This window comes from Palaemon carinicauda, chromosome 30 (assembly GCF_036898095.1).
Source record: "Palaemon carinicauda isolate YSFRI2023 chromosome 30, ASM3689809v2, whole genome shotgun sequence".
Lineage (NCBI taxonomy): Eukaryota > Metazoa > Arthropoda > Malacostraca > Decapoda > Palaemonidae > Palaemon > Palaemon carinicauda.
In genome coordinates this window covers 55,775,675-55,799,724 of record NC_090754.1, presented here as the reverse complement: position 1 = coordinate 55,799,724, position 24,050 = coordinate 55,775,675, and the positions used below count along the sequence as shown (strand labels likewise).

Here is a 24,050-nt window from a genome sequence, read left to right as displayed (position 1 = left end):
AAAGATGTGTGACTGAGGAGCATGCGGTAAGGTATGCAGAGCATGCTGTATGCAGAGCATGCTGTATGTAGAGCATGCTGTAAGGTAAGCAGAGCATGTTGCATGGCGTGCGGCTTATGCTGCATGGGAAGAGGCTCATGCTGCATGGGATGAGGCTCATGCTGCATGGTATGAGGCTCATGCTGCATGGGATGAGGCTCATGCTGCAAGGGATGAGGCTCATGCCACATGCGTTGAGGAGGATGCCGCATAGTATGAGGCTCCTGCCTCATGGGTTGAGGCGGTTGCCGCATAGCATGAGGCTCCTGCCTCATGGTTTGAGGAGGATGCCGCATAGCATGAGGCTCCTCATAGCATGAGGCTCCTGCCTCATGGGTTGAGGAGGATGCCGCATAGCATGAGGCTCCTGCCTCATGGGTTGAGGAGGATGCCGCATAGCATGAGGCTCCTGCCTCATGGGTAGAGGAGGTTGCCGCATAGCATGAGGCTCCTGCCTCATGGGTTGAGGAGGATGCCGCATAGCATGAGGCTCCTCATAGCATGAGGTCCCTGCCTCATGGGTTGAGGAGGATGCCGCATAGCATGAGGCTCCTCAAAGCATGAGGCTCCTGCCTCATGGGTTGAGGAGGATGCCGCATAGCATGAGGCTCCTGCCTCATGGTTAGAGGAGGATGCCGCATAGCATGAGGCTCCTCATAGCATGAGGCTCCTGCCTCATGGTTAGAGGAGGTTGCCGCATAGCATGAGGTTCCTGCCTCAAGAGTTGCGTCTGCCTCAAGGGTTGAGGAGGTAGCTGCGCAGAGAGAGGCTCTTGCCTCAAGAGTTGAGGCGGTTGCCGCATAGCATGAGGCTGCTGCCTCAAGGATGGTGGAGGTTGCCGCAACGCATGAGGCTGCTGCCTCAAGGATGGAGGAGGTTGCCGCAACGCATGAGGCTCCTGCCTCATGGTTAGAGGAGGTTGCTGCAAAGCATGAGGTTCCTTGAGGGTCTAAAACAGCTGGTGCGGCAACAGACGGAGTTACTGCCTGTTGCGGTAGCACCTTGCCTCTCTGGGAGGTGTGCAGTTGTCGTACTGCAGCAAGTCCGAACTGACCCAGTGCTAATGGCTCCACCTAGGAGTTGGACTTGCGCGGAAGGGACCGACTTGCACTTAAAAGCTGCAAGATTTGGTCCATGGTTTCTGCGAGAAACCTCTTCCGCAGACGAGGAATAAATGGGCTCTCTCGTCTTTGTGTGGGTGGGGTGATCACGTCGGCTACGTGAGTTGGTTACACCCGAAACCACGGAGGGAAAAGTCTGTTCGTCGATCAAGGCCTGATGAACCCATAAGTCCTTCGACGTTACTTCTCCCCTGGGCTTGGGAGCTTGTAAGAGGTCCCAGACTAGGCGAACAACTGGCACGAACAGACGAACCCTCGAACGCAACACTGTAACACTTTGCGCTTATCACTTTATCACTTTTGATTTTCTGTTTGCACTTATTTCACTGAACTCGAAACTTTAAGTGGTTTGTACCTGAAACACGCAATTCTATCCTTCATTAAAAGTTAGTAATTGCGAAAACAGTATTACAATGTAACAGAAAAACATAATGAAAGATAAATAATTCAGTGGCTGGAAAAGAGACTAAACACTAGATCAAATAAACTACGTTTAAAATCTCTCACCGCATAAAGCCTGGGAACAAGAAAAAAACTCTAGAAACGTTTACCTTCTTCCCCTAAAGAGACTAGGGAGAAGAGCAAAAACGATAACAACGTTACCCGCTTGAACGAAACGTTTATCCTCCTCTCTCTCCCTCCGTCTCTATCTCTCTCTCTCTCTCTTGACTTAGAACCTGAGAGATGAGCCCAATTATATATATCGTTAAAACATATTATTGTTAAAGGAAAAAAACTGAAAGATTTCCCAAATAAAAAGTTCCTTTATTAGAATTAAAACCATTTAAGCTAAGAAAGAATGAACAAAACGCTAGAATCGGTTTACTCTTACTGCAACGTGAAACCGTGAATATTCTCTCTCTATCGTAACGATAGAGCGCAAGTTGAACGTTCTGAACGTCAACAACTGCAGAGACAAAACAAAACGTTAGTTCAACTTTGAAAACAGTACGAGACTATCAAAGAAATTCTTTCAAAAACATTAAAATAGCATAATATGTTAACAGGTAAAAACGAAATGACGGGCTCAATGTTAATTAACTTCGGTTCCAAGAAAAGACCGCCTACTATTAGGAAAGGTCGAATATAAACAAACATAAAAATTAATTTTAATAAGTTTATAATAAAAGGAAGTTAATCGAAGAGGCCTATAAAAGGCGGAGAGATATAAAATAAATCTATAACTTTTGTTAAGCAAAATAAAGAAAGAGAGTCTATACTCTCTTCGACACCAACACTTCCGCTAAGGGAAGGGTCGGCCATTTAAAAGTGAAAGAGAGTTCATACTCTCTTCGTCACCAAAATTAAATCAAAAATTAAATCAAATTAATTCCAAAAACTTGCTAAGCTAATGATAAAGCTTCCTGAATAGCGAAGGCTAAACTCTAGAGCAAATACATCACCAAATCGTGAGCAATAACTCCAGAATCAACAGCGTATCCATGTAGGTCTAGCCGGAGGCACGACAGAGGAAAAATTGAGGTGGTGTTGACAAGAAGTACTGGAGTACCTGACCACAGATGGCGCTGTTGTGTTCACCCCCACCTGTATAGCGATCGCTGGCGTATCCCGACCGTAGATTTCTGTCGGCAACAGAGTTGACAGCTACATGATTATCGGGTAAGATTAATATTGAAAACTAAGCAGTAATAACTAACAAATCCTTGCGATTTCATACCTGACAATCACTGATACCCAAAATAACTTATACATACATACATATACCAAGGCACTTCCCCCAATTTGAGGGGTAGTGAACATAAAACAAATGAAACAAAAAAAAAAGGGGGGAACTCTCCTCTCTACGTTCCTCCCAGCGTGACAAGGGACTCAACAGAGTTCGGCTGGTACTGCTAGGGTGCCACAGCCCACCCTCCCCTGTTATCCACCACAGATGAAGCTTCATAACGCTGAATCCCCCTACTGCTGCTACCTCTGCTGTCTTCCAAGGCACCGGAGGAAGCAGCAGGGCCTACCGAAACTGCGTCACAATCGCTCGTCATTCATTCCTATTTCTAGTAAGCTCTCTATAGCCTCTCTCACATCTATCCTCCTATCACCCAGAGCTTTTTTCACTCCATCCATCCATCCAAACCTTGGCCTTCCTCTTGAACTTCTCCCATCAACTCTTGCATTCATCACCTTCTTTAGCAAACAGCCATTTTATATTCTCTCAACATGGCCAAACCACCTCAACACATTGATATCCACTCTAGCTGCTAACTCCTTTCTTACAACTGTTCTCACTTATAAGCTAGAGAATTCACAAGGGAGTAAAGTCGACTTGCTACATAAAGAACGACACAGAAACAAAGACAACAGATGGTACGGCCTATTATTATTATCACTAGCCAAGCTGCAACCCTAGTTGGAAAAGCAAGATGCTACAAGCCCAAGGGCTCCAACAGGGAAAAATAGCCCAGTGAGGAAAGAAAATAAATAAATAAATAAATGATGAGAACACATTAACAATAAATCATTCTAAAAACAGTAACATTGTCAAAACAGATATGTCATATATAAACTATAAAAAGACTCATGTCAGCCTGTTCAACATAAAACCCTTTGCTGCAACTTTGAACTTTTGAAGTTCTACTGATTCAACTACCTGATTAGGAAGATCATTCCACAAATTGGTCACAGCTGGAATAAAACTTCTAGAATACTGTGTAGTATTGAGCCTCATATTGGAGAAGGCCTGGCTATTAGTATTAACTGCCTGTCATGGGTATTGTGTAGCCGTTAAGATTGTCTCAATACTATACTAGAGATCTAAGCCAATTGAAAAGAAAGAAAACAGGAAATTCTTACATTACTTTTTAGGTATATATCAATATACAGTACGTTTGGAAACGTCGAGAGAGAAGCAATATGAACATCAAGGTAGGTTCATAGAAATAATTAAAATAATAAGGGATGATTTTATATGATTAGCAAACCAAAGCCATGTAAGAATCCACAAATATCTGTACAGTACTTCATTTAACCCTTCTACCCCCAATGGACGTACTGGTACGTTTCACAAAACATCCACTTACCCCCATGAACGTACCAGTGCAAAAAACTGCTATTTACATTTTTTTTTTTTTGCATATTTTTGATAACTTTATGAGAAACTTCAGGCATTTTCCAAAAGAATGAGACCAACCTGACCTCTCTATGACGAAAATTAAGGCTGTTAGAGCAATTTAAAAAATCACAAATTTTAAGTAATTTGTATTTTTCCTAACAGCACTTACCTCGAACTACTTTCTTAGGAGTATCTGGGATCTCCTCCCAACCGACCAGAGTTTTGTGTAGTTCACCCTAGGTTGGAACAAATATATATTGCAAAATGTGCTTGAAAAAAAAAAAAAAAAAAAAGTCTGAGAGTTAAGGGTCGGAAAGTTCCAAATAGCCAGGGGGTAAAAGGGATAATATCATAGCGTTACTGTTTAAGAAATGCCCTAGAAAATTCTTGCCTGGAATTCGAGGGATGTAGGAAGAAGTTTTGATCAGGTCTCCCACTTGCATACCATCTGTTGCCATCCTGTACCTGTAAGAGGAAGAAAAAAAAAGTATCAGTACTGTACTTCACTAACAGTTTACGTAAGAAGTTCTACGCAGCAAGTCTGAAGCATGATGCAATTATCGAGCTGTCTACTGTTTGGGATAGTTCATCTCCTCCTCCTCCTACGCCTATTGACGCAAAGGGCCCCGGTTAGATTTCGCCAGTCGTCTCTGTCTTCAGCTTTTAATTCAATACTTTTCCATTCATCATCTCCAACTACACATTTCATAGTTCTCAGGCATGTATGCCTGGGTCTTCCAACTCTTCTAGTACCATGTGGAGCCCAGATAAATGTTTGGTGAACTAATCTCTCTTGGGGAGTGTGAAGAGCATGCCCAAACCATCTCTATCTACCCCTCACCATGACCTCATCCACCTATGGCACTCGAGTAATTTCTCTTGATTGAATAGTTACCTTAAAAAATTTCCTTAAAGGACTTGATTGTTACTTCATACAATTCAAAAAAATTTCTTTAAAATGACCTAACATCGACAAATATCAGTATAACATGAACCAGCACCGATTTACATTATCAATCTATAAAGACTCCTGCAGTTATGCCTGTCCTTAAATGCTTTTAACAACAGTAACAGTGTTTACACCACAAGTTGCAAATAAGCAAATCAAGAAATCCTTGCACTAACCCCAAAGGTGATGATCAGCAGTGACTTTTCAGGCTGAGCTGCACTGTTTTCTACCCTTAATTTTTCTCCTGTTCCCTTATAACTCTTCATACCAAACTTTTCAATATCTTGGAGAAATTATGTGAATCACTAATTTTGTTTAATATTTTTCATGATTAAAAAAGCCTTGCCACAGACAGCTCCAAATTGTTTTTATTTCAATCCCACTCAAATCTTAAAACTTGAAAGAGTTGTATAATAAAGAGCACCAAGTATCCGTTCTTAACTGTAATGCAGTACAGCTGAAATTATTCCAAATTCCCATTGCCTATTCTAAATTAAAACTCATTCAGTTCTTGTCCCTGCTGTAGACAATAATATACGCCTAGCATACTAAAACTAATAACTCTACCTTATTGACAAAAATCATACTCATTTACTTTTACTGTACCTTAGCTCATCTCCACAACCAACGAGAGCTATTCTGCCGCTACGATTTGGATCGTACAAAATCTTCAGAACCCTCTCTTCTAAGAATGTACCATCAGTTGGACCCACTCTCAGTTTGTGTATCCACCGGTAATTCCTCTTTTGCCCACCTCCTAGAGCGCCGTGGATGATACGACCTAATATGGAAAAATAGGTAAGTTATCCTTCATTAACACAATACTTACACTGCTAGAAACTGAGTAAAATCAATATTAAGCAGTTCAGTGGGTTACTTAGTGTGTTAGTGTACCACATGTAGGCAATGGTCAATGAGTTGGTAGGTTGGGAGTTAACCCATCCAAGAGAAGCAAGTACTAGCGGATTCTCGCCCGTTTCTGTTACTTGGCCTCTTTGTGTAAGGAGGGCTGACTACATACAGTAGTTTATATCCATGTATGAACATATACAGTAATAATGTACAGTGATGCCTCAGCATACGAAAGTAATCCGTTCAGGATACGGTTTCGTATGCTGATTTTTTCGTATCCCGAGTCGCGTTTTTCATGTATATAGCCTAATCCGTTCCAAGCCTTACGAAAAGACACCTTTTCTTTCATAAACACGCTAAACTGTAGTAATAAACATGCAATGCAGCCATTTCTATCATTCAATAATTAACCCAACCGTTAAAAAAAGCCTAATCCATTCCAGAAACCACCATGAGATTATTCAATAATGTAGTTATAGCCTAGTTATCCCCTCTAAGCCCTAAGAAAACGGTCCGTTTTCTTTACTACTGTATAAAAGTTACGGTACTGTACGTAAAGCATTTGGATCAGTGAAGGTGTATTGTTACCTGTACACCTGAATTAAGGGTTGATACCCTGAAAAAAAAGGTATTGTACTCTCGGCGACGAGTTGAGATCTCGTAAGCTTTTCGTATCCTGAAAATTTTTTCGTATACTGGGGCATAAAAATCTTTGTATCGCTTTTCGTACCCTGAATTTTTCGTAAGCAGAAACTTTCGTATCCAGAGGTATCACTGTACTTCAAAAGCTAATTTTGACCTAGATAAAAATATCGAGTTGATGGTTAAACAAAACTCAATTCTATCTCAACAAAGGTAAATATAACTTTACACTCACACTTCACTGACTAAAACTACTGATAAAAATGTTATTTTCATTAGTAAAATAAATTTTTGAATATACTTACCCGATAATCATGTAGCTGTCAACTCCGTTGCCCGACAGAATTCTATGGAGGGATACGCCAGCTATCACTATACTAGAAGGGGGTGTACTTACCAGCGCCACCTGTGGCCAGGTACTCAAGTACTTCTTGTTGACACCTCCTCAATTATTCCTCGGTCCCACTGGTTCTCTATGGGGAGGAAGGGAGGGTCAATTAAATCATGATTATCGGGTAAGTATATTCAAAAATTTATTTTACTAATGAAAATAACATTTTTCAATATTAAACTTACCCGATAATCATGTAGCTGATTCACACCCAGGGGGGTGGGTGAAAACCAGTGTACAAGATTAAAGGATAGCTAAGTATCCCATATTTCATATAACAGTTATCTCAAATAACAATGAAATAATAAGTACCTGGTAAGGAAGTCGAATCGAACCGTTACTCTGCCTCTTTTTTAAGTTCGTCTTCCTTACTGAGCGCAGCGTTCCTCTTGGAGGCTGAATCAACCCAAAGGTGCTAAAGTATACAGGGCTGCAACCCATACTAAAGGACCTCATCACAACCTTTAACCTCGGCGCTTCTCAAGAAAGAATTGACCACCCGCCAAATCAACAAGGATGTGGAAGGCTTCTTAGCCGACCGTACAACCCATAAAAAGTATTCAAGAGAAAGGTTAAAAGGTTATGGGATTATGGGAATGTAGTGGCTGAGCCCTCGCCTACTACTGCATTCGTTGCTACGAATGATCCCAGGGTGTAGCAGTACTCGTAAAGAGACTGGACATCTTTGAGATAGAATGATGCGAACACTGACTTGCTTCTCCAATAGGTTGCATCCATAACACTCTGCAGAGAATGGTTCTGTTTGAAGGCCACTGAAGTAGCCACAGCTCCCACTTCATGTGTCCTTACCTTCAGCAAAGCAAGGTCTTCTTCCTTCAGATGAGAAAGTGTTTCTCTAATCAGAAGCCTGAATAGTAAGAAACTGAGTTCTTAGAACTTGGAAAAGAAGGTTTCTTGATAGCACACTATAAGGCTTCTGATTGTCCTTGTAAAGGTTAAGACCTTTTTAGATAGTACCTAAGAGCTCTAACTGGGCAAAGTACTCTCTTCAGATCATTCCCCACCAAGTTGGACAGGCTTGGGATCTCAAACGACTTAGGCCAAGGACGTGAAGGAAGCTCGTTTAGCAAAAACCGAGCTGCAAGGAACATGTAGCCGTTACAGATGTGAAAACAATGATCCTGCTGAAGGCGTGGATCTCACTTACTCTTTTAGCTGTTGTCAAGCACACGAGGAAAAGAGTTTTTAATGTGAGGTCCTAAAAAGAGGCTGATTGGAGAGGTTCAAATCTTGATGACATAAGGAACCTTAGGACCACGTCTAGATTCCAGCCTGGAGTGGACAACCGACGTTCCTTTGAGGTCTCAAAAGACCTAGGGAGGTCCTGTAGATCTTTGTTGGTGGAAAGATCCAAGCCTCTGTGGCGGAAAACCGCTGCCAACATACTTCTGTAACCCTTGATCGTAGGAGCTGAAAGGGATCTTACTTTCCTTAGATATAACAGGAAGTCAGCAATCTGGGTTACAGTGGTACTGGTTGAGGAAACTGCATTGGTCTTGTACCAGCTACGGAAGACTTCCCCTTGAGACTGATAGATTCTGAGAGTGGATGTTCTCCTTGCTTTGGCAATCGCTCTGGCTGCCTCCTTCGAAAAGCCCCTAGCTCTTGAGAGTGTTTCGAAAGTCTGAAGGCAGTCAGACGAAGAGCGTGGAGGATTGGGTGTACCTTCTTTACGTGAGGTAGACTTGGAAGGTTCACTCCTAGAGGAAGAGTCTTGGGAATGTCGACCAGCCATGCAGTACCTCTATGAACCATTCTCTCGCGGACCAGAGCGGAGCCAACCAACGTCAGCCGTGTCCCTTTGTGAGAGGAGAACTTCTGAAGTACCCTGTTGACAATTTTGAACGGTGGGAATGCATACAGGTCGAGGTGGAACCAATCCAGCAGAAAAGCATCCACGTGAACTGCTGCTGGGTCTGGAATCGGAGAACAATACAACAGGAGTCTCTAGGTTATCGAGGTAGTGAACAGATCTATGGTTGGCTGACCCCACAGGGCCCAAAGTCTGTTGCAAACATTCTTGAGAAGGGTCCACTCTGTGGGGATGACCTGACCCTTCCGTCTGAGGTGATCTGCCATGACATTCATACCGCCCTGAATGAACCTCGTTACCAGTTAGCTTTCGATCTTAAGACCAGATGAGTAGGTCCCTTGCGATCTAGAACAACTTCCACGAAAGAGTCCCTCCCTGCTTGAAGATGTAAGCCAGGGCTGTGGTGTTGTCAGAGTCTACCTCCACCACTTTGTTAAGCTGGAGGGACTTGAAGTTTATCAAGGCCAGAATAACCGCCAACAACTTCTTGCAAATGATGTGAAGTGTCCTTTGCTCCTGATTCCATGTTCCCGAGCATTCTTGTCCGTCCAGTGTCGCACCCCAGCCCATGTCTGATGCGTCCGAGAGGAGACGGCGGTCGTGTTTCTGAACAGCCAAAGGTAGACTTCCTTGAGAAGAAAGCTGTTCTTACACCACGCGAGAGAAGACCTCCTCTCTTCGGAAACAGGAACTGAGACCGTCTCTAGCGTCATGTCCTTTATCCAGTGAGCAGCTAGATGATACTGAAGGGGGGGAAGGTGGAGTCTCCCTAACACGATGAACAGGGCCAGAGATGAAAGTGTCCCTGTTAGACTCATCCACTACCTGACTGAGCATCGGTTCCTTCTCAGCATGCTCTGGATGCATTCTAGGGCTTGGAAGATCCTTGGGGCCGACGGAAAAGTCCGAAAAGCTCGACTCTGAAGATCCATACCCAAGGAGACAATGGTCTGGGATGGAACGAGCTGAGACTCCTCAAAATTGACCAGGAGGCCCAGTTCCTTGGTCAGATCCATAGTCCATTTGAAAATCTCCAGACAGCGACGACTTGTGGGAGCTCTTAAAAGCCAGTCGTCTGACGGAGCCGGACACAAGATCATGATACTGCTGCACAGTCTGTGAACTGTCAATCATGGGCAAGCGAGGAAGTACAGTGACAACCCGAATCTGTCTAGACTGTCTGGGTCGTACAGACAACTCCTTAACGGGTTGCTGAGGTTGCCGCACTGCGTCACAACAAGTCACTTCTGTTGGTTGTTGAACGTCTTCCCCGTGACACATTGACTCCGTAAACAAATAATCCTCTAACAAGGACTAAGCTTGGACTGCATGTCATGCAACACAGCTCAAGGTCTATGGGAGCAGGTGTGGTAACAGACGGGATTAGCGACTGAAGTGGAACCATTACCTCCCTGGAAGCATGTTATGCTTAAATAAAAGTCCATAAGAGGTTATGCAGCTAAAGGCTCCCTCCAAATGACAGAGTCCTCAAGGGAATATCAGAAGGAGGGAGAAAAGAACTTTCTCATCTACAAGGACCTTATCCTAGAAAAGCTAAGTTCTCTGAGTGAGGGTTCACTGGTGCAAAAGCAGCAGACTAGAAGGCAACGTAATGAAACTGCTTGACAGTCTAGTGAGTTGGCAACAACCCAAGATGTGTGACTGAGAAGCATGCGGTAAGGTATGCAGAGCATGATGTATGCAGAGAATGCTGTATGCAGAGCATGCTGTATGTAGAGCATGTTGTATGCAGAGCATGCTGAATGCAGAGCATGCTGTATGCAGAGCATGTTGTATGCAGAGCATGCTGAATGCAGAGCATGCTGTATGCAGAGCATGCTGTATGCAGAGCATGCTGTATGCAGAGCATGAAGTAAGCAGAGCCTGCTGTAAGCAGAGCCTGCTGTAAGCAGAGCCTGCTGTAAGGAAAGCAGAGCGTGTGCATGGCGTTTAACATTTCTCAGAAATTCCATGACCAGTGCTAGAGTGCTTTATGCATGCTTGCATGGGGTTTAAAAATCAACATAATGTTTACCTTACATTCATAACTCATGATTCATATTTTTGCCATGGTTTGAAAATGGAGGTAAGGTATGCTGAACAGCAGAGTCAGAACGAGCTGGAACAACAATAGTTGTGGTTTCCTCTTCAAGACTCTGTTGAGGGAACACCTGAGGCTCAGTCTGCAAAGGCTGAATAAAAGACAAGCAGAAGGAAGGCGCATGGGTGGAGGAGGCTGACTCCTAGCATGAGTGGTTGAACCCAAGGGTTGCGCTTGCTGAGCGGTTGGCGGAAGCGGAGTAGCAAGTTCCAGTTCCTGTGGTGTGAGCGGAGCGCGATGAGGAAGAGGCTGCGCAGAACAAGGTAAATGTCTCGCAAGCTGAGGCTCCTGAGGCGCAAGGCTAAGGTGTTGTGGTGCTTGCCTTGTGGAGGGTTGAGCTCGCTGCAGCGAGAGCAGAGGAGACTGACTCATGGACGGGAGAGGTTGTTGTACCTCAACCGAGTGTTGCATCACTGGTGGAGCAGCAAGTGGAGGCGGAGGAAGAGAGGTATAATCCTCCTGATCCCATTGTAAAGGTTGCCTTAAGGAAGGCGGAGGCTGAACACCACAGGGAACAGCAAACTCAGCACGTGGCTCAACATCGTACGCCTGGCAGGTGGTAGTGCGATCAGGCGGAGCGAGCGTAGGCGGAGGGAGTGTAGGCGGAGGCGGAGGAGCAACACTCTCAGCCCGACACTCACGCATCAAGTCCGAAAGCTGTGCTTGCATGGACTGTAGTAGAGTCCACAACATCGTACGCCTGGCAGGTGGTACTGCGATCAGGCGGAGCGAGTGCAGGCGGAGGGAGTGTAGGCGGAGGCGGAGGAGCAACACTCTCAGCCCGACACTCACGCATCAAGTCCGAAAGCTGTGCTTGCATGGACTGTAGTAGAGTCCACAACATCGTACGCCTGGCAGGTGGTACTGCGATCAGGCGGAGCGAGCATAGGCGGGGGGAGTGTAGGTGGAAGCGGAGGCGCAACACTCTCAGCCCGACACTCACGCATCAAGACCGAAAGTTGTGACTGCATGGACTGCAGTAGAGTCAACTTGGGGTCGGCAGACACTAAGGTCTGCTGAGGTAAAGCCTTAACAGCAGAGATCTGCTGCGGCAGAACCTTTCTCCTCTTAGGCGGAGTGTATTCAACTGATGACTGAGGAGAGTCAGAGCTAACCCAATGACTGCATCCGGGTTGTTGAACTTTAACTTCGTACGTCTGGCATAGGTCTGGACTTTACGTTTAAGAGGTCTTGAGACCTGAGACCAGCGTTACTCTGCCTTTATTTTCTCCCCTAAATCTCTTCTGCAGACGAGCAAAATAAGGGCTCAATCGTCTGCGGGTGGGAGTGACGGTCTCGGTAAGACACGCCCACAACCACCGAGGATACTTCTGTGCGCCGATCAAGGCCTGCCGAACCCTTTTGCCCTTCGACATTGCTTCTCCCCTGGGCTTGGGAGCTTGCAAGAGGTCCCGGACTGGGAGGACGACTGGCGCGCACAAAAGTACCCTCACGCACAACACTGACATACTTTGCGCTAATCACTTATCACTTTGATTTCTGTTTGCACTTATTTCACTGAACTCGAAACTTTAAGTGGTTTGTACCTGAAACACGCAATTCTATCCTTTCTCAAAAGTTAGTAATTGCGAAAACAGAATTACAATGTAACAGAAAAATCTAATGAAAGATAATTCAGTGGCTGGAAAGAGACTAAACACTAGATCACTCTAGAAACGTTTAGTTTCTTCCCCTAAAGAGACTAGGGAGAAGAGCAAAAACGATAACGACGTTACTCGTACGCCTGGCAGGCTTGAGTGAAACGTTTATCCTCTTTCTCCCTCCGTCTCTAACTCTCTCTCTCTCTCTCTCTCTCTCTCTTGACTTAGAACCTGAGAGAAGAGCCCAATCATATATATCGTTAAAACATATTATTGTTAAAGGAAAAAAAAAAAAAAAACTGAAATATTTCCCAAAATGAAAAGTTCCTTATTAGGATCAAAACCATTAAGTTAAGAAAGAATGAACAAAACGCTAGACACGGTTACTCTTACTGCAATGTGAAACCGTGAACATTCTTTCTCTATCGTAACGATAGAGTGCAAGTTGAACGTTCTGAACGTCAACAACTGCAGAGACAAAACAAAACGTTAGTTCAACTTTGAAAAAGTACGAGACTATCAAAGAAATTCTTTCAACTCTGCGGCGGAAATAGCATAATATGTTAACAGGTAAAACCGAAATGACGGGCTCAATGTTAATTAACTTCGGTACCAAGAAAAGACCGCCTACTATTAGGAAGGTCGAATATAAACAAATATAAAAATTAATTTCAATAAGTTTATAATAAAAGGAAGTTAATCGAAGAGGCCTATAAGAGGCGGAGAGATATAAAATAAATCTATAACTTTTGTTAAGCAAAATTAAGAAAGAGAGTCTATACTCTCTTAGACACCAACACTTCCGTCTAAGGGAAGGGTCAGCCATTGAAAGGTGAACGAGAGTTCATACTCTCTTCGTCACCATAATTCATCAAATTAATTCCAAAAGCTAACTAAGCTAATATAGAAGTTTCCAGTAAAGCGACAGCCGAAATCAAAGAGAAATACTTCACCAAAGTCGTGAAAATACTCCAAGAACATAAGCGTATCCCAGAACGTCTTGCCGGATAGCACGACAGAGGAATAATTGAGGAGGTGTCAACAAGAAGTACTTGAGTACCTGGCCACAGGTGGCGCTGGTAAGTACACCCCCTTCTAGTATAGTGATAGCTGGCGTATCCCTCCATAGAATTCTGTCGGGCAACGGAGTTGACAGCTACATGATTATCGGGTAAGTTTAATATTGAAAAAACACACGTACAAACTGAGAAAGATTTGTACCTGTGTCTGGGTCTCGCCCTGCTAGTTTCGTCATCTTCAGAGGCTTTACGGTGTATTCCTTATCCTCCGGGTAGTGGACCAGAAACTTTAAGTTCCTCTTGGTGCCAGGTTTGGGCCGATCAATTTGATATACATTATAAAACCTGACCTGCAACAAAATGGAGAATCAATACGTTAAAAGTTATTCGAACGAAATAGTCGATCTATCTCAATCCTTTATCTTAGCCATTATGGTTAGATGAAAAATGGCATAATCTAAACTTAGCTAAAGTTGATAAGCCTGCCATAAGCCTTTATGACTTTAATCTCATCACATCTTTATTAATTACAGGCTTATGAGAAGCATGGTACTATAATCATTTTAAATATACACTGCCATACCCCTTTCATTAGAAGTTTAAAGGATTGTAATAAAGGGGATAGTTTATCCAAAATCTTATAGAATCTTATTAAAAATTGCAAACCAGTTTCCAAAATGACAGACAATACACTAAAGGATAAGTATTCATGCTAAATTAAGATCTTGAAATCATAGTGATGTAGTACTGTAATTAAAACTATCAATAACAGCTAAACTCTATTCACGAGACACTAGCTACCGCACACTCTATACCAATACATGTGATGTAGAATTAATGACATCAAAGGACTCATTTCTGGTGAGTGTGATAACATGTAGAGCTCAACTAGAAACAAAGTGTCGGACACAGCAAACCCTGCCCCTCGCATGTGAACCTTATTGCTCTAAGTGCTTCTGTGAAGTTACAGTATCCATCAATAATAGTAAATAAGTATGAATCTGAACATTCTGAAATCAACTGATGTTGAATTTGACCTTTCAAAGTCATAGAAGGCCAAAGGTCATGGTGTCATTTTAAAGCCTATATGTGGTTTTCAATCTATCAATAATATTAACCAAATGTTTATCTGTACTCGTTTGAGAGTGAAATTCGGTGACCTAAAAAATTCAGCCCACTTGAACTTTGAACCTATCAATCTTCAAAACTACAGTATGTACTTTCATAATTTTGATTTATATAATTATAATTCTGGCACTGGAAAAATGAAGATTTTCGACCTGGTTTTAAGTAAATTGGATAACATTTGACAGAGTTATGGTCAAAAATATATTCTGAGCCTTTGAGTCACTGTGACCTTGACTCTACGAGATCCAAATTTGAATGGGGTCTATTGTGTCACAGTGAATCTCTCCTAAAAATTTCAAGTAAATCAGGTAATATTGGACAGTTATATGTAAAAACTAGATTCTGACCTTTCTAGTTATATGACCTTGACCCTATTAGGTCCAAATTTGAATGGAGTCTATTGTGTCCTAGTGCATCTCTAATGAAAATTTCAAGAAAATCAGTCTCGTTTTTCCGTAAAGTCGGTCACAAAGAAATAAACACAAACAAAGAAATCTACCTCTCGGTGGGGATGGGTTAACTATAGTCAATTCTTTTTAGCGAGGCAGATTTGCACCGACTCATAGGGGTGCCTTTTTAGCTCGGAAAAGTTTCCTGATCGCTGATTGGTTGGACAAGATCATTCTAACCAATCAGATAGCAGGAAACTTTCCCGCGCTGAAAGGGCACCGCTGCGAGTCAGTGCAAATGTGCCCCATTAAAAAAAATTGAGTATAGTGTCTTTCCTACAGACAGTACATTGAAATAAAAGCCTGCATGAAGTGAACTTGCACTTTATTAAATTGAAATGACATTAAAGGAAGTAAGGAAAATCCATTTTTTTAATAGCCGATGTGAATTCTCGTTTCAAGCTTAATTTAGATAGCATCACAAAAAGTGGCTTTTTCAAAGAAGCAATCGAGCTAAACTCTAATATTCTAAAATATTTAAAACAAGAAGTATGCCCCTAGTCCCTATAAGCTTACCAACTGAAAACCTTCCTTATATAATAAAGGGAACAACCTTTAAAAACGATTACATTCTCTCTTGATAAGAAATTAAAACGTATTACAAAATTTCAAATACAAACATTAATAACTTACATTCTGTAGAAAAGTAGTGGAGGCTGCTATTCTTGCAACTCCACACACTGGAGAATTCAGCGTAAAAGCTGCGAACCTTTGGCATAATGTGCCAATAGCAGCCATGTTTGTTTACCTGAAAATAAATATTCATAAATCGAGTAGTGCACAATAAAAATCCTATGCTACACAACATTACAGTATCAAAATGCATGATTACCTTAATTTTTCTAACACTTTATAGCACAAGATTCTAATAGTAAGAGTACAATTTTTAGATGTTCTTAAAAAGGTAAGAGCTGTCATCTATCTAAGAGCTCAACAATGTCAACTCCTGTCTTCAAAATTAAAAGGCAATTTTACGGTAACGTATTTAGAGCAAAGAGTTTAAAACAAGCTACTGAACTGGATTATGACAACAAACAGATTTCAAACTACAGTATAAAATACAGTGCAGTATAGCATACAATAACTGTGCAATTATTTTCACCTCACTCATCACGATCAACAAAAATCTACTACTAACCTAAAGATACTTTCATATGAATATTTTTAGAAATCGTACCATCAAAATTTGCCGTTACGGCCAATGTATTTACCAGCTTCGGTATCAAAATACTGTACTGCATAGCCGTGCCCATTTTTTGTTAGTTTCACCCTGTAATGCAACTTCTTGCAACATTCATCCAATGCCTACATGCATTACTCTGTCTTTTGATATTCATTTCTTCCATGTCATCTCTTTCTACCCAGCTGTCCAGCCCTAAGCGTGTCTATTAATCGGTATGTGAACTGGCTGAGAGTGGCGGACAGCGTACACGTGCAACGAAGGTAACAACTGGTTAAGACTTGAGGCTCACAAGAGCGAGAGAAAGGTCGCGGAAAGCGCCCGATCAAAGAAGTTTGTTTCTGTTATATGTAAGTAGTGGTGCAGTGAATATACTCATATGCAACAATATACTACTGTACAGTACCATTCACCAGAACATTACCATATTTTCATGGGAATAAATGAAAACGTGAATGAATAACTCCTTGACCGTTACTACCGATAGGGTGCGGAAAATTGATCATCTCAGGAGGATCCAATGGAAGATAATGTCCCATTTCCTAGTCAACTATCATTACTTATTCTTGCGTCTTTTGGCTTGCAAGACTAGAAAAGCTCTATTATACAGCAGACCAGTAGTTGCCAATTGTTAATCAATCCTCTAAACACCCAGCTATATGGAAAGAGGCGCCTGAAATATGTTATTTTTATTAGTAAAATAAATTTTTGAATATACTTACCCGATAATCATGTAGCTGTCAACTCCGTTGCCCGACAGAATTCTATGGAGGGATACGCCAGCTATCACAATACTAGAAGGGGGTGTACTTACCAGCGCCACCTGTGGCCAGGTACTATAGTACTTCTTGTTGACACCACCTCAATTTTTCCTCGGTCCACTGGTTCTCTATGGGGAGGAAGGGAGGGTCAATTAAATCATGATTATCGGGTAAGTATATTCAAAAATTTATTTTACTAATAAAAATAACATTTTTCAATATTAAACTTACCCGATAATCATGTAGCTGATTCACACCCAGGGGGGTGGGTGAAAACCAGTGTACAAAATTAAAGGATAGCTAAGTATCCCATATTTCATATAACAGTTATCTCAAATAACAATGAAATAATAAGTACCTGGTAAGGAAGTCGAATTGAACCGTTACTCTGCCTCTTTTTTAAGTTCGTCTTCCTTACTGAGCGCAGCGTTCCTCTTGGAGGCTGAATCAACTCAAAGGTGCTAAAGTATATAGGGCTGCAACCCCTACTAAAGGACCTCTACACAACCTCTAACCCAGGCGCTTCTCAAGAATGAATTGACCACCCGCCAAATCAAAAGGATGCGGAAGGCTTCTTAGCCTACCGTAACAACCATAAAAACAACAATAAAAGCATTCAAGAGAAAGGTTAAAAAAGGTTATGGGATTAAGGGAATGTAGTGGCTGAGCCCTCACCTACTACTGCACTCGCTGCTACGAATGGTCCCAGGGTGTAGCAGTTCTCGTAAAGAGACTGGACATCTTTAAGATAAAATGATGCAAACACTGACTTGCTCCTCCAATAGGTTGCATCCATTATGCTCTGCAGAGAATGGTTTTTATTAAAGGCCATCGAAGTAGCTACGGCTCTTACTTCGTGGGTCCTTACCTTCAGCAATGCAAGGTCTTCCTCCTTTAAGTGAGAATGGGCTTCTCTAATCAGAAGCCTTATATAATACGAAACCCCATTCTTGGACATGGGCCTCGAAGGTTTCTTGATGGCACACCATAAGGCTTCTGACTGTCCTCGAATAGGTTTAGACCTATTAAGATAATACTTGAGAGCTCTGACAGGGCAAAGAACTCTCTCTAGTTCGTTACCTACCATGTTGGAGAGGCTAGGTATTTCAAACGATCTAGGCCAAGGACGTGAAGGAAGTTCGTTCTTTGCTAGGAATCCGAGCTGAAAAGAACATGTTGCAGATTCGGTCGTGAAACCAATGTTCTTGCTGAAGGCATGAACCTCACTGACTCTCTTAGCTGTTGCAAGGCAGACGAGAAAAAGAGTCTTGAGTGTAAGGTCCTTGAAGGAAGCTGACTGGAGAGGTTCGAACCTAGGTGACATAAGGAACCTTAAGACTACGTCTAGGTTCCAGCCTGGAGTGGATAGACGACGCTCTTTAGAAGTCTCAAAAGACTTAAGGATGTCTTGAAGGTCCTTGTTGGAAGAAAGGTCCAAACCTCTGTGGCGGAGAACTGAAGCCAACATACTCCTGTACCCTTTAATCGTAGGGGCTGAAAGGGATCTCTCATTCCTAAGATGTAATAGGAAGTCAGCTATTTGGGTCACAGAGGTATTGGTAGAGGATACTGAATTGGCTCTACACCAGCTCCGGAAGACTTCCCACTTAGATTGGTAGACTCTACGAGTGGAAACCCTTCTAGCTCTGGCAATCGCACTGGCCGCCTCCTTCGAAAAGCCTCTAGCTCTAGCGAATCTTTCGACAGTCTGAAGGCAGTCAGCCGAAGAGCGTGGAGGTTTGGATGCAACCTGTCTACGTGAGGTTGACGTAGAAGGTCCACTCTTAGAGGTAGAGTCCTGGGGATGTCGACTAGCCATTGAAGTACCTCTGTGAACCATTATCTTGCAGGCCAAAGGGGAGCAACCAGCGTCAGCCGTGTCCCTTCGTGCGAGATGAATTTCTGCAGGACTTTGTTTATTATCTTGAACGGTGGGAATGCGTAAAGGTCGAGATGGGACCAGTTCAGCAGAAAAGCATCCACATGAACTGCTGCAGGGTCTGGAACTGGGGAACAGTACAGCGGAAGTCTCTTGGTCATGGAGGTGGCAAACAGATCTATGGTAGGTTGACCCCACAAGGTCCAAAGTCTGTTGCACACACTCTTGTGGAGGGTCCATTCCGTGGGAATGACCTGATTCCTTCTGCTTAGGCGATCTGCTGAGACGTTCATGTTGCCCTGAATGAACCTCGTGACCAAAGTGAGGTTTTGACTTCTTGACCAAATGAGGAGGTCCCTTGCGATCTCGTATAGGCTCCTCGAATGGGTCCCTCCTTGCTTGGAGATGTAAGCCAAGGCTGTGGTGTTGTCTGAGTTCACCTCCACCACTTTGCCTAGCAGGAGGGACTTGAAGTTCAGCAGGGCTAAATGAACTGCTAGTAGCTCCTTGCAGTTGATGTGGAGCGTTCCCTGTTCCTCGTTCCACGTTCCCGAGCATTCCCGTCCGTTCAAGGTCGCACCCCAGCCCGAGTCCGATGCATCTGAGAAGAGATGAAGATTGGGGGTCTGAATAGCCAACGATAGGCCCTCCCTGAGAAGGAGATTGTTCTTCCACCACAAGAGAGTGGTCTTCATCTCTTTGGTGATTGGGATAGAGACTGCTTCGAGAGTCAAACCCTTGTCCCAATGAGCTGCAAGATGGAATTGAAGAGGGCGGAGGTGGAGTCTCCCTAGCTCGACGAACAGGGCCAGTGATGAAAGGGTCCCTGTGAGACTCATCCACTGTCTCACCGAGCAACTGCTCCTCTTCAGCATGCTCATGATGCAATCTAGGGCTTGGCTTATCCTGGGGGCCGATGGAAAAGCCCGAAAATCCTGACTCCGAATCTCCATTCCCAGGTACACAATGGATTGGGAGGGAATGAGCTGAGACTTTTCTATGTTGACTAACAGACCCAGTTCTCTGATTAAGTCCAAAGTCCAGTTGAGACTCTCCAGACAGCGACGACTCGTGGAGGCTCTCAACAGCCAGTCGTCTAAGTAGAGGGAGGCTCTGATGTCCGATAAGTGGAGGAATTTTGCTATATTCCTCATCAGATGCGTGAACACCATAGGAGCTGTGCTTAGGCCAAAACACAGGGCTTGGAATTGGTAGACAACCTTTCCAAAAACGAATCTCAGGAAAGGTTGGGAGTCTGGATGAATAGGAACGTGAAAGTAGGCATCTTTCAAGTCCAACGAGACCATCCAGTCCTCCTGCCTGACCGCTGCTAGGACCGACTTCGTCGTCTCCATCGTGAACGTCTGCTTGGTGACATACGCATTGAGCGCGCTGACGTCCAGCACCGGTCTCCAACCTCCTGTCTTCTTGGCCACCAGAAAGAGACGGTTGTAGAAGCCCGGGGATTGATGGTCCCGGACTATAACCACTGCCTTCTTCTGCACAAGTAGCGACACCTCCTGGTGCAACGCTAGCCTCTTGTCCTCTTCTTTGTAGTTGGGAGAGAGGTTGATGGGAGATGTGGTCAGAGGGGGTTTGAGGCAGAATGGAATCCTGTAACCCTCCCTCAGCCAACTGACAGACTGGGCGTCTGCACCTCTCTTTTCCCAGGCTTGCCAGAAGCTCTTGAGTCTGGCTCCTACTGCTGTCTGGAGATGCGGAGAGTCAGTTTTTTCCTTTAGAGGCCTTGGAACCTTTCCTAGACTTGCTCCTGGAAGAGTCTGGACGGGAGCTTCCTCGGCTGGGGGCTCTACCACGAAAGGGCGGTATGAACCTCGTAGCAGGAGTATCAGCCACTGGGGTGCGATAAGTCCTGGGGACTGAGGTAGCAACCTTAGTCTTACGAGCCGATGAGGCTACAAGATCATGTGTGTCCTTTTGTATCAGGGCAGCAGACAAGTCCTTAACCAGCTCTTCGGGGAAGAGGAACTTCGAGAGCGGAGCGAAAAGGAGTTGAGACCTTTGACAAGGTGTAATGCTGGAGGAAAGGAAGGTACAAAGCTGTTCCCTTTTCTTAAGAACCCCTGATACAAACATCGACGCAAGCTCGCCAGATCCATCTCTAATGGCCTTATCCATGCAGGACATTAATAGCATGGCAGAATCCTTGTCCGCAGGGGAGGTCTTCTTGCTGAGGGCCCCCAGGCACCAGTCTAGGAAGTTGAACATCTCAAATGCTCTAAAAACACCCTTCAGGAAGTGATCAAGGTCTGAGAAGGTCCAGCAAACCTTAGAGCGCCTCATTGCAGTTCTACGAGGCGAGTCTACCAGACTTGAGAAGTCAGCCTGGGCAGAGGCAGGTACTCCCAAGCCTGGTTCCTCTCCTGTGGCATACCAAACGCCCGCTTTAGAAGTGAGCTTAGTCGGAGGAAACATGAACGAAGTCTTGCCAAGGTGTTGCTTAGTCTGCAACCACTCCCCTAAGATCCTTAACGCTCTCTTAGAGGACCTTGCTAGGACTAGCTTAGTATAGGTAGACTTAGCTGGCTGCATGCCCAGCGAAAACTCAGATGGTGGAGAGCGGGGAATAGCAGAGACAAAGTGGTCTGGGTATACCTCCCTAAACAGAGCCAAGACCTTACGAAAGTCAATAGAAGGCGGAGAAGACTTGGATTCATCCACGTCTGATGAGGGATCCAGGTGTGCCGCCTCATCATCAGACGCCTCATCACCAGAGTGTAGCGAAGAGATCGGAAAGGTATGCTGAACAGCAGAGTCAGAACGAGCTGGAACAACAATATTAGTGGTTTCCTCTTCAAGACTCTGTTGAGGGAACACCTGAGGCTCAGACTGCAAAGGCTGAACAAAAGAAGAAGCAGAAGGTAGGCGCATGGGTGGAGGAGGCTGACTCCTGGCATGAGAGGCTGAACTCAAGGGTTGCGCTTGCTGAGTGGTTGGCGGAAGCGGAGTAGCAAGTTCCTGTTCCTGCGGTGTGAGCGGAGAGCGATGAGGTAGAGGCTGCGCAGAACGTAGTAAATGTCTCGCGAGTTGAGGCTCCTGAGGCGCAAGGCTAAGGTGTTGTGGTGCTTGCCTTGAGGAGGGTTGAGCTCGCTGCAGAGAGAGCTGAGGAGCTCAGAACGTGGCTCAACATCGTACGCCTGGCAGGCGGTACTGCGGTCAGGCGGAGCGAGCGCAGGCGGAGCGAGTGCAGGCGGAGGCGGAGGCGCAACCTTCTCAGCCCGACACTCACGCATCAAGACTGAAAGTTGTGACTGCATGGACTGCAGTAGAGCCAACTTGGGATCGGCAGACACTAAGGTCTGCTGAGGCAAAGCCTTAACAGCAGAGATCTGTTGCGGCAGAACCTTACTCCTCTTGGGCGGAGTGCAGTCGACAGATGACTGCGGCGAGTCAGAGCTGAGCCAATGACTGCAGCCCGGTTGAGCACTCGCGGACTGGACTCTGCGTTTGAGTGCTCTAGAGACCTGAGTCCAGCGTTTCTTCCCTGACAATAGATCAGCGGACGAGAAAAAGACGGGCTCAATCGTCTGCAGGTGGGAGTGACGGTCTCTGGAAGACACGCCCGCAACCACCGAGGATACTTCTGTGCGCCGATCAAGGCCTGCCGAACCCTTTTGCCCTTCGACATTGCTTCTCCCCTGGGCTTGGGAGCTTGCAAGAGGTCCCGGACTGGGAGGACGACTGGCACGCACAGAAGTATCCTCACGCACCACACTGACACTGACACTAGCACTTGGCACTGCACTGACACTAGCACTCGTCACAGCACTGGCACTAATACCACCCACTGCACTCTTGACCTTAAGTTCCTTGACTTCGGCCATAAGAGACTTATGATCGCTAACCACTGACTCTACTTTATCGCCTAAGGCCTGAATAGCACGCAAAACAACAGACATATCAGGCTGAGGGCAAATAGTAGGTTCGGGGGTAGCCACTACAGGGGTAGGAAAAGGTAGGGGATCATGAGGTGAGGAAAAAAGTGAAGAGTGAGAAGAACTCCTCCTAACTCTGCCTCTCTCTAACTTGGTTGAATACTTCAGAAGACGGACAAAATCAAGTTCCGAAAGTCCGGCGCATTCCTCACATCGATTTTCTAACTGACAGGGCCTATCCCTACAGTCAGAACAAGCGGTGTGAGGATCTACCGAGGCCTTCGGAATACGCCTATTACAAGACCTACATCGCCTATGGGGGGGGGCTTGTGAAATGTCAGACATCTTGAATCCAAAGAGTTAGCCAAGTGGGGTTTCAAAATCAAGCAAAAGATCGTTAACCGTTAATCAGGATTAAATAAAAGCTATCTAAGCTAATATAAGAAGGTTTCCAGTAAAGCGACAGCCGAAATCAAAGAGAAATACTTCACCAAAAGCCGTGAAAATACTCCAAGAACATAAGCGTATCCCAGAACGTCTTGCCGGAAGCACGACAGAGGAAAAATTGAGGAGGTGTCAACAAGAAGTACTATAGTACCTGGCCACAGGTGGCGCTGGTAAGTACACCCCCTTCTAGTATTGTGATAGCTGGCGTATCCCTCCATAGAATTCTGTCGGGCAACGGAGTTGACAGCTACATGATTATCGGGTAAGTTTAATATTGAAAAATATACTGTACAAGTAATAATAATAAATCTCGAGATGTTAATCACCTTATACAGTCTATTCCTGAAACAGCTAGCAACAATTTTACAGTTTTAGAATGTCAGCTAGCAGTCTGTTCCAAAATGGGGCTATGTTAAAGGTTGAAGGTGTCTGGTTACAGTTCCAGTTTCATTAGAATAGATGCTCACCAAAACATCGAGCTGGCAAGCTCAACACCACCACTGTGGTGCCCAACCACATAGTGGCCGCCCAGCAAACAGTTTAAACTCACAGTCCAGAGCAGAGATTGATCTGTTGCCATGCGAATGCTAGGCAAACACGCTACCACCGTACCAACTGAATATAGCCTGAACAAAAGCGTATGTTTATCCCTAATAGCTTTCATTGCAATTTGTAGGTCAGGCTAGGATTG

The 24,050-nt window shown here is 44.4% G+C and overlaps 2 protein-coding genes across 5 annotated transcripts in view; one reads left to right on the top strand and one right to left on the bottom strand.

The window, feature by feature from the left end:
- Nucleotides 1–24,050, top strand: part of LOC137623145 (nucleolar and coiled-body phosphoprotein 1-like) — a 524,118-nt gene that overhangs the window by 225,514 nt on the left and 274,554 nt on the right. The gene's annotated exons all lie outside the window — the stretch shown is intronic.
- LOC137623142 (large ribosomal subunit protein uL2m-like) overlaps nt 1–24,050 on the bottom strand; it is a 46,158-nt gene that overhangs the window by 10,510 nt on the left and 11,598 nt on the right. The window contains exons 2-5 of the mRNA XM_068353823.1: nt 15,830–15,944; nt 13,822–13,969; nt 5,786–5,960; nt 4,622–4,695 (exon numbers count right to left, since the gene is read on the bottom strand). Coding sequence (XP_068209924.1) covers nt 4,622–4,695; nt 5,786–5,960; nt 13,822–13,969; nt 15,830–15,934 — 502 coding nt within the window. The 5' untranslated portion in view covers nt 15,935–15,944. The remainder of the gene's footprint in view (nt 1–4,621; nt 4,696–5,785; nt 5,961–13,821; nt 13,970–15,829; nt 15,945–24,050) is intronic.